The following is an 11,764-nucleotide window of genomic DNA, read 5'->3' on the forward strand; positions in this document are numbered from 1 at the left end:
TGGTCCCCCGCCAAGCCGTATAGTGTATACGTTCCTTTGTCCCCCGACAAGCCGTATAGTGTAAACGTTCCTTGTTCCCCCTTGGTCCCCCGACAAGAAGTATAGTGTATACGTTCCTTTGTCCCCCGACAAGCCGTATAGTGTATACGTTCCTTGGTCCCCCGCCAAGCCGTATAGTGTATACGTTCCTTGGTCCCCCGACAAGCCGTATAGTGTATACGTTCCTTGGTCCCCCGACAAACCGTATAGTGTATACGTTCCTTGGTCCCCCGACAAACCGTATAGTGTATACGTTCCTTGGTCCCCCGACAAGCCGTATAGTGTATACGTTCCTTGGTCCCCCGACAAGCCGTATAGTGTATACGTTCCTTGGTCCCCCGACAAGCCGTATAGTGTATACGTTCCTTGGTCCCCCGACAAGCCGTATAGTGTATACGTTCCTTGGTCCCCCGACAAGCCGTATAGTGTATACGTTCCTTGGTCCCCCGACAAGCCGTATAGTGTATACGTTCCTTGGTCCCCCGACAAGCCGTATAGTGTATACGTTCCTTGGTCCCCCGACAAGCCGTATAGTGTATACGTTCCTTGGTCCCCCGACAAGCCGTATAGTGTATACGTTCCTTGGTCCCCCGACAAGCCGTATAGTGTATACGTTCCTTGGTCCCCCGACAAGCCGTATAGTGTATACGTTCCTTGGTCCCCCGACAAGCCGTATAGTGTATACGTTCCTTGGTCCCCCGACAAGCCGTATAGTGTATACGTTCCTTGGTCCCCCGACAAGCCGTATAGTGTATACGTTCCTTGGTCCCCCGACAAGCCGTATAGTGTATACGTTCCTTGGTCCCCCGACAAGCCGTATAGTGTATACGTTCCTTGGTCCCCCGACAAGCCGTATAGTGTATACGTTCCTTGGTCCCCCGACAAGCCGTATAGTGTATACGTTCCTTGGTCCCCCGACAAGCCGTATAGTGTATACGTTCCTTGGTCCCCCGACAAGCCGTATAGTGTATACGTTCCTTGGTCCCCCGACAAGCCGTATAGTGTATACGTTCCTTGGTCCCCCGACAAGCCGTATAGTGTATACGTTCCTTGGTCCCCCGACAAGCCGTATAGTGTATACGTTCCTTGGTCCCCCGACAAGCCGTATAGTGTATACGTTCCTTGGTCCCCCGACAAGCCGTATAGTGTATACGTTCCTTGGTCCCCCGACAAGCCGTATAGTGTATACGTTCATTGGTCCCCCGACAAGCCGTATAGTGTATACGTTCCTTGGTCCCCCGACAAGCCGTATAGTGTATACGTTCCTTGGTCCCCCGACAAGCCGTATAGTGTATACGTTCCTTGGTCCCCCGACAAGCCGTATAGTGTATACGTTCCTTGGTCCCCCGACAAGCCGTATAGTGTATACGTTCCTTGGTCCCCCGACAAGCCGTATAGTGTATACGTTCCTTGGTCCCCCGACAAGCCGTATAGTGTATACGTTCCTTGGTCCCCCGACAAGCCGTATAGTGTATACGTTGCTTGGTCCCCCGCCAAGCCGTATAGTGTATACGTTCATTGGTTNGCCGTATAGTGTATACGTTCCTTGGTCCCCCGCCAAGCCGTATAGTGTATACGTTCCTTGGTCCTCCGACAAGCCGTATAGCGTATTCAGATGTATGATGAAACAATTGGGTCACACGCTGTAATGACTTGTGATTAATCCGGTATATGAGATGCTGCAGTAATAAAACATGTTTAAACATAACTTAACGTGAAATCTAAATTGAATTACTTCCAATGGAAACTAAACAAATGTTGGTCCAAAATGTGATTTCCCTATATAAACTATAGTAAAGTTTACCCCCTCCCCAGGGGGAAATGTGAGACCCATTGTCATCCCATGTGTATTCATTATTGTTTTACACAAGATTGGTTTTCTTTTCGGGGTTTTAAAACAATATTTTTTCCTCAGTCAAATAAATAATTGACTCTGAATATTTCCAAAATCAGAAATCAATACAGTATTGCTTTTATAATTCACGGTGGATGTACTTTCAGTAAAACTTTTATCGCTCTAATTCATTGTCATTCTTTAAGAGAGTAAAAAGAGAATTGCTGACGATTAGCAGTAAAATAACATTAAAACAACACTGCAAATTAAGGCACTGTATGTCACAGGCTCTTCGGGGCCAGAAACGATTGAACTAAAACAACTTGTTAAAATCATTACGTTTATTCATTTCACAAAAGAGTTTCAAATACAACACAGCGCTACAGCTCTACAAACACATAAGATATTTATACAAAGGTACAGACGGAAAATGAGCGCGGGTAAAATCATTGTTAACTTTACAAATATGATTGCAATTCAACATACTAAGAAAAAATATCACAAATATCGATATTACATATTTTACGGATAATACAAAAACTTTTCTTAAGTCCAACTGGACTACTTCTTGAAAAATGCGTAAGTCTAGTTTGCCATAAACGACCGAACGGCAGGGAGGAGGATAAAGAAGGAATGATCCAAGATGAAAGTGACGGAAAAGGCGGGGAATAAGAATATGAATGCGAATGCATGCATTCTGAAAAAAACATACTTTAACATTTATACAAACTTAAAAATCTGAATCAGCAACGGATAGGACATAAGTGGCCATAGTAACTTATGGCATCTGAGTCAAATACAAAGTCGGTATGATACAGCAGATAAATTTTGATTTTGTCTTAGCAGGACCACACAACACATACCGCAAGGGACAGCTTACTGCACTACCAAACTAAAATAACATTATACATATTGCTGTATATAATAAAGTTATTACATCGCCGTATTAACGTTTATATACACGACAATAGAACTATCATTAGATAATTATATATCGTAAATTACCATTACATGTGTATACTCATGTTCAGTATATATATAGTAAGCGGATTACTACGTCATTCCCCTTCCGGTACATACGTGGGATTGTGTGTTAATCATTGGTGCGTCATCGTGTGCATCCCTATCTATGAATTGGAGGCGAAGGATAGTATAAATAGGTCGAACATATACTGCAAACTCGACAACTTGAAATAACATTCACAGTAAGTACTAAACATTTTGTTTTTTGTGGTCGACCGTACATATATAAATATTGAGCATACACATACCATAAATTGACTATATATATATGTGTGTATTTTGTATCGACTGTTTCTAATTAAATCAAATGTATATTGAACATACTTGTATTATATTTTGAACATGAATAGAACATAAATTGACCAAATATATAATGTATATAATCGACCTAACATATGATTAATTTTGGCCATAAACATATAATATGATTTGACCATATATAGTATGTATATTTTCTATATTCTTTGGTTCTATACATTAAATGTATGTTGTTTAGGATACGTAAAGTATATTCTATATAAATCCTCGAACACATGTATACTGTTGTACATATGCTGTTTGAGCATATACATGTTTTTACATTTTTAAGTAAATATATAACCTATGTTTTGTATAAATCATTGAGCATATATTCATTGAATTCACATTTTAAACATGCACAGAGTATGCGTTCTATATTGAACATTTAATCAACAGATATATTATAATCCTATGCATTAGGGGAAAACATTTCACATTGGAAAGCAATACTTTTGATCCATCATCAATAAGCACCAAACTACTCTACCGACAAAAGATTTCTGTAAATCAAGATGAATGAATCAGAGTTCTAGGGGATCATAGGAAATGTATGCATGAGCACGCAGACTTCTTCGCACTACAGCCCCGTATGGATGTACTGTCCGTTCAGATAAGGGTCCACCATGATAGAACTGTATTGTATTCATTTCTTCTCTGTATCTCTATGTTACGAACATTGCTGGAGGACTAAACTAAAACTGTTCAACGTGACCTTTCAAAACTACCTTGGATATATCACAAAATTATTGATGATGTGGCGCTATTAAAACTTGCTTTGGTCTGTTGCAACGAATACTTACGACACTCCGGTAGCTCGGTGTTTTTTATGAATGTAGAATTTGCTACCAACGAACTGAGTGCCTTTTATATCAGTAATATCCTACGCCTCAAGTCCATAGAAGCTAACATGTCACCATAATTGAGATAACAACGGATCTCAGTCATTTCTTAAAGCTATTATAAACCCGTTGGTTCCAAGCTTTTCAGGTGTACCAGAAAATGCTACAACGGTCGATTATCTTCAACATTAGGAGTAATCCTTCAGCAAGTTCTTCTCTTTTAACTCTCTATACAGATATGGACACAAAGTAACTGGCGATCTAAGCCTTATCGTTTATGTACATCTACGAGAGTTTTCATGAAATGTCCGAAGTATCGATATTTCTCTTAGCTATATAAACTACTGAAATGTGAATTTCAAGATACAGGTGGATTCTTTAAAAGATTGCGTCAGACAATGGGCAAAACGAGAGCATGATGTATTTGATTTTTTTCGGTGAATTAAATCTATCAGGACCATTATATAAAAAATAACTGAATAATTTTGTTTTCGTTTGAAGGTAACTTTATCAAAAAGCGTATCAAGACTTGAAACAAACCTTTATTTCACTTTCAAATATTTATCCTAGACATTGAAGTGAAGCACACTACAGACTTTTCTACATCCGCTGCTTACCTTGATCTTTACTTGCTACATATGACCAACGGTGACGGCTTACTGCTAATATGTACAATAAGCGGATGATTACGATTTTCCTATCGTGAACTTTCCTTTTCTTGGTAATAACATCTCTACCTTCCCGACCTACAGTATTTGCATGTCACAGTTGTGTCGGCCTGCTGAGTATCATACTTTCTGTGATAGATGTGTAATGGTGACAGATGAACTGTCAACACAGTGTTTTGAGAGATTCAGGTTGATATGGTCTCCATTATGATTTCTATTAGAAATACTATATTTCTTTAGCGACATGGTCAATGAATTACATGGTGCATGTCGAAAACGTTGACACTTTCGGAACCCCTGATCTCAGTCTTCTTTTACTTTTTCAAGAATGACCAAGTAAATATCACCTTATTTTCTCCTTGTCCATCTACTTCGAATCCGAGGGAGTTTTTTTGACAGTCGGTTATTTTTCGTAAATATATTTGTTTCCAATTATTTATATTATATTTTGACTTGAATACAAATGAATGCAAGTTTTAGTCAGAAGATACTTTCAACGTTTGTCAATGTCCTCCTGTTTCAGTACGTGCAAGATATGGTTCGTTTTACCACTTCCCTTATGGCCGTTTGGTGCGCGCTGACATTCTGGGAGTCAAGTGGTTTAGAAGTCATCAGACAAGGTACACTGTCAACGTATGCGCGTTTCGGAATTATATTTGAATTACTTGTAAATACAATTTTGTTTTTATATAACGTACATTGATAAATAAGATGTACAAATAAAATAATACCGATCAAGTACTTTATGAATAACATTCTCATAACAATTCGACTTAACGTGATTTCTTTTACAGAATGTCGGCCACAGCAACCGACCGTTCTGACGTTGGACCAATCAGATGAGCCATTGATCACGTGTTCGAATAATGGTACCGTCGCTACACTTTCCTGCCGTGTAGACTTTCATTGTGCTGAACACCTCATAGTAGGCCTAATATGGGCAGGCTATTTTGCTCCTAAGAACAATTACCGTACGGACGCCAGGATAGAAACTGAGACGGGCTCTACAACAACAGCAAGTCATTACCAATGGTATTCTTTGGAGACAGAACAAAGATACAGCTCAAAGACACACAAGCTAGCAGGGTAAGTTACCTATACAGTGTTGTCTTATGTTACAATTGGTTTCCCTGAACCACAAAAACAGTAACAGTGCACTGGAAGCATGACTAAAAAGTCATTTCTGAAATAAATAAATCCATACATTCCGGAAATTTTATGAAAAAAATAACAAAGATGAAAGAAAACCCAATATACCATCGGTTCTGAGAGCGAAAAAGCGATGAGTCTAGTCCAGGGCCCGTATTCTGTGTTCAAACCAGCTTTCTTGTTACTCACTTAAATCATGTAAACAATTAAAAAAGTCGAATGTAAACATTGAAAACAGCATTCGGCTTTATGGCTCTTCAGTTTTTTCTATATTATTTAAATAATAGATTTTTTATTTAATTTTTAACCGAAACAAGTAATTAAGCGAGCACTGGACCTTCTATCAGTCGATCAGTATAATGTCGTTCTAATCAACTTGACAAGAGAAATGGTAATTTTCCCACAGTTATATCCGAAGCGAGTTACGGCGAGGTAACCGTATTCATGAACAAAAGCTGTTGGAGAACAGCATAGCTCGCCTATTGGCGAAATATGGTGTAAGATAACAAATATCAATAGAAACACATGTACAATAAAACCTCAATATAATGCCAGTCATTTTATCTGATATATCGCTTACCGCCAACATATTTCAAGGTCCCATACTTAGGTTTTTCTAAAGAATTCCTTTATACGTTTTCTCAATATATTGCCAAACTCCTTTAGTTTAAACAGCATTTATTCAATATTCAAATATGTTAATTACATACATATAATTACACAGGGATTGGACACCTTAACTACAATACTAATTTGAATAAGATAAAGTTTAACTTATAACATATTTACAGGTGGTGAAAATTGAAATTGAAACATATTACATTTGATGTTTAACACATTAGATTTAAAATCAGTGATCAGTGCTTCAAGTTTTGGTATTGAAGTGAACACACACTTTCACTCACACGACCATAGATGGACAACATTATGATGCCAACATTTCTTTAAACAAATGGTGGCAATATAACAAGGTTTTGCTGTACCTTAGCATGTTGTACATTACAAAAGAAGAGATGGCCACGACATTGGTTTCGTCTGCTTCGGGCATTCGGCATTCCGATGTGTTACAAGCTGCTGATTTTCTTGAGAAGCTCCCAATAAGGAATATAACACATTGAAAACTCGAGAGGTGTGAGGTAAAAATGTAATATCCCCATCAATGTAATCCAATCAGAGACGATGCTATATAGATGAGATATAATAATATGGATTGGTGTTCTTACAGAGCAGGTCACGTGCTAGAGGCGGTGCTGGAGGTTACATCTGTTAGTGAGGAGGACTATGGCCGGAGGTTCAAATGTGTCGTTGTGACAGAATACAATTACGAGGGCACAGGGGATACGCGTCCTGATATTCAAGGCAGTGTGTGTGCTAACGCCCACATGACACAAGGTCACCAACAAATAGCAGGTAATATATCTGTCGCCCATCTTAAACCTGAGATCTAGTTGGTACATTTGGTAGGGAATAATAATAACTTTTAGAAAAGCTATGGAATAATAACAAATGAACATTCATTCAACATTTTATGGTAAATATTTAATGAACTGACCCATAGGTAATGTCGTTGAAACTAAAGATAATAGCAGGGACCAAAGACTGTACCAAATTTCAGAGATGGCACCTGCAGTTTTGCATGTTAATTGAAAACCGTTTCAAGCAGTAGTTCTACTGTAGTCTATTTTTTCAAAGTTTTGGTTTTGTTGGAATATTTTGACTTATATTTCGCATGCGATCTAATAAGTGAGCCATGGCCGTTTTTGTATAGTCCTCGATCCCAGCATTCCACATGCCAAATATACATGTAATGACCCTAAGCCTCTTAGTTCTTTAGAAGAAGTCGTTCAAGGGCTTCATTAAATCCGTCCCTTATTACAATAAAATAACTTTAATATACCCTTTTCCATCGTCATGTGAATTTCATATGAATTGTTTAAGGCGAAGATCAACTTCTTTTATAGTAAAACTTCGATATAATGATCCTCGTCGTATTGCCACCTCGCTTACCGCCAAAATATATCAATGTCCACTTTTTACTTATCTCTGATTAACATAAATTATCTTCTATTCCACAGAGCATAACTCAGCTGGAACGGTGACGCATATCGGAGGCGTGCTACTGGCGGTCCTTTTAAGTACATAGTTATGAGATCTGTATACACTTTTTTGAGGGGCCGCGGTGGCCAAGTGGTTAAGGCGTCTGACATTCTGCTACCACTATCCCTCCACCACTGGGTCGCAGGGCAGTCGCCAGGTACTGGCCGTAGATCGGTGGTTTTCCTCCGGGAATTCCGGCTTTCCTTCACCACCAAAACCTGACACGTCCTTTAATGACCATAGCTATTAGTAGGTAGTAAAACACAAACAAACCAAATCCAATTGTATCTTATTTGAAATTATTTCAAATAATTGATCTTCTCTATTTACATCATCGAAAATGACATCATGTTGTGTTAATATCTAACATGACTTATAAGCCATTGACCTGTCGAAAGCATGTTTATGAGTTTTTATTGATATGTCTGATATTTGTTAAGTTTTTATTTTTTTTCTGGTTATCCGGTTTTTGTTTAATCAATATTGTTTTACAATGTTTAGTTGAATCAATGTTTAAAATGGCATGTTGTTGTTTTGAAGCGTCGCGATACACAAATTTAAGTAAAAATAATAAAATTAGTGAATAAAATGATAATTTCATGTCATGAAGAAAATAAAATATTGTATTACCAACATCATGTCTCCAAAGTTATGTGTATATGGTACTGGAAACCACGCCGGGGTTTGGTTTGGTATTTTGTCGGGGGTAGGGGAGTGAAAACTAGAGAAAAAAAGTCTCCCCTGTGTATAGATAACGTTTTCATTTTGTCTTCAACCGATCATGTTTAATAAGCAATACTTATTGGACGAACATGTAGAAGATATCATAACGGGTGGCGCATGTGGTAAAGGTACCAAAAGGAAAAATATGCTTCAATTATTTCTGAAAACCTTTTACATTCTTTTCAGAAATTTGAATTAAACTATTAATGCTTAAATATATAACGAAATGTGCAAACTCAGTAGCTCAAGTGTGACTAAATAGAAAACTAGTTCATCAGACTTTCAAATAGGTTTCGACTACTAAACTTGACATTATCTGCATCATCTGTGTTACTTCAGCAAGCGAAACGAAGGTAAGCCTGTGTTCTCTTTGTATGGGCGCTTCCATTCCAAAGAAAGGCGATCAGTGATACAAATATATGGCTGTGAACGTTTTTGAAAAACGTTTTGTGAAGAACACGAAAAAGACTAAGAGGAGATATACTACGAATGATCTCGTGAGAATGATTGAGTTCCTGATTAACAACATCTTTGTCCAGTTTGATGGTACCTTGATATTCCAGTAAACTGTTGGTGTTTACATCGGGACAACTTGTGCCCCTCTCCTGATCGACACTTTTTTTGTAGGAGGCTGAATTTATTAGTGAGACTATCCGGAACAATAACAAAAACATTACAAAGTAATTTTTCACTGTCAGATATATAAACGATTTTTGTTTGTTTAGATAACTAGACATTTGTTGACCACGTAGATCGTATATATCCCCATAAACTTGAATTCAAGGATATTGCAGACTTTTCTACATGAGCCGCTTATAACGATCATTACATACAACAGGGACGGGTTCACTACTAAACTGTCCGATAAGCGCAAAAGTTTCCATTCAGCGACGGAGCATTTTCTCTTTCTTGATAGCAACATCCCTGTTTCAACAACCTACGGTGTTTACATATTGCAGTTAAGGTAATCAACGGATTGCTCTAAGAATCACGATTTCTGTTATAGATTTAAACTGCAGTTAACGGACAAACTTACAACCCAAGGTTTCAAGATATTGAAATTTATGAAATATCTGGGGACGTTTTCTGGTCGCCATCGTGGCTTTCTTTGGAATATTTTCTATTTCCTTTTACAATATGACGATTAATATTTTTGATAATGCTCATTAATCTACCTTGTTGTTTCGTTGCAAATACCCCGGTTCTTACTGTCAAAACTTGACTTAAATTTGACCTAGATTTACACCGCTGTTGTCGTCGAATGAATCAGGAAACGCTGATCCTTCCGAAACACTTGGTCTTATTCTCCTTTTACTTTTTCTATGATATCCGTGTAAATCGAGAATGTAAGTGAGCGTAACTCCTGGAATTTCAAGAATTGTCCAGCACTTTTATGGTGTTCATGCAGGCATTGATATAGAGGATCTTATGTTGGACAATCGTCATTTTTCCGGAGGGGGAGAGCACTTTAGACGATGTCTTTTAGTATGCGTCCATCCTGCATCCGACGGACATGGTTTAGCCGACTTAGCCAGCGTATCCTGCGTTTTCTGAGCATTGTGAATATGGTAGGAAGGGCGGGGCACCCCAACCCTGGTACACCTTCCAAAAGATGCTGAGGAAATAAAATCCAATTTGAACCTGAAAAAAAGCAGGGCAGGAAAGACAGCATCTCTGTGTTAGGTACTTAATTAATGCTTTGTCCACGAGGAAGTATACCGCAACAAGATTGGATAGGATTAGATACAAGTAAAACGCAGACAATCCCCTTTTTATTGAATATTCGTGAAATATTTTATGATGCATACCTTATTTGGGTCTTTTCTGAAAATAGCTATGAGAATTTCACTTTGTAAAGGGAGATAACTTGCTTTCTTTTTCGGTAGATGTCTGATTATTTATTTGAATATCATCAAGACTTATAACTCAAAACTAACCATTTTCAACTGATATTTATAACTATTGTGTAGTCCTAGTTATCCCATTGAGAGAGTAGACTAGAATCCAGGATATTTGGAGTGGGTCAACATTTACCTGTCTTTTACTGATCTTAAACCAGGATTGGAATTTTTTTTCTTCGAGGAATCTATGTCTCGCTCCAGAGATTTCGTGATCATCGTGAGGACGTAATAAACAAAATACATTTGTATGTAATTACAAGAGTATCTATGTTGACTTACAATCACGTTCGTCGTCATGATCTGGTTTTCACTCCTGACATTTCATCGCCTATCGTCACTTATTTAAGACATATGCTCACTAGTGTTGATAGGATCATTAGTGATTTTCCTGTATTTGACGGAAGCTATCATAAAAGCTCTATGTGTTGTGCAGGAAGCGCTATACCCTTTATGAGCCTTCCTTTCCGTGAGGGATTTCTTATGATCCCTTCAGTTAATTACTTACTTGTTGTCTTCTTGTTTTCTACTTCGAATTAGAATTCCATCCCTGTGTAAATTGGTGATTTTTTTTCTATTTGATGTTCTACGCCGATTCTTGATCATCTTGGCTAGCCAATAGTTATAATCCGGTACGATCTGGTCAACAGTTCTTCGTGTATTTGTTTTTTAGTCAGACTCCCGTATCCCGCGCCGTCTTGACTCACGATTCCCGCCTCCTCGAGACCTTCCGACTTGCACGAGTTTCCTCTGGCCCTGACACCAGACTGAAGACATTTGACAGATTAATGTCTGGTGTCAAAACGGACTTCAGAACTTTCCCCCGGCATTTGTACGATTTTTGGAGCGTGGGGTAGGGATACGCAATAATTGATTTTGCTAAAATGTAAATGTGTCTTTGTGAGGTTTTTGCTGCACTCACTCGACAAACACAGAAAACAATGTCTTTGTTTCTCTTTGGATAATGAAGTATTTGCGTAGGTATTTTTCTCCGGATTTGTCATAAAAAATCGTGCATACCACATCGACCCCTAATTTAAATTTAAACAAGACACCATGTCCAAATACAACATTTAAGATACAGGCAAACAATTATTTCGGAAATCGACATTTTATACTGGAAACCTAAACAAATTTGTTCCATAGGCGTCGACCTCTGAAACCTCAAATAGGGGGAGATCTACCTCATTCCAC

At 38.2% G+C, this 11,764-nt stretch overlaps 1 protein-coding gene across 2 annotated transcripts in view; it reads left to right on the top strand.

Moving 5' to 3' along the window:
• Nucleotides 1–8,440, top strand: part of LOC110449048 — a 25,598-nt gene extending 17,158 nt beyond the window's left edge. Inside the window, exons 1-5 of one of the 2 annotated variants that reach the window (XM_021495621.1) lie at nt 2,958–3,078; nt 5,227–5,323; nt 5,498–5,789; nt 7,078–7,262; nt 7,928–8,439. In XM_021495621.1, coding sequence (XP_021351296.1) covers nt 5,239–5,323; nt 5,498–5,789; nt 7,078–7,262; nt 7,928–7,995 — 630 coding nt within the window. In that variant the 5' untranslated portion in view covers nt 2,958–3,078; nt 5,227–5,238 and the 3' untranslated portion in view covers nt 7,996–8,439. Of the gene's footprint in view, nt 1–2,957; nt 3,079–5,226; nt 5,324–5,497; nt 5,790–7,077; nt 7,263–7,927 lie in introns of those variants that run through there. The other variant, XM_021495620.1, reaches the window with a different exon arrangement.
• Nucleotides 8,441–11,764: the final 3,324 nt, after the last annotated feature.

Source organism: Mizuhopecten yessoensis, unplaced genomic scaffold (assembly GCF_002113885.1).
Source record: "Mizuhopecten yessoensis strain PY_sf001 unplaced genomic scaffold, ASM211388v2 scaffold4443, whole genome shotgun sequence".
Taxonomy (NCBI): Eukaryota; Metazoa; Mollusca; class Bivalvia; order Pectinida; family Pectinidae; genus Mizuhopecten; species Mizuhopecten yessoensis.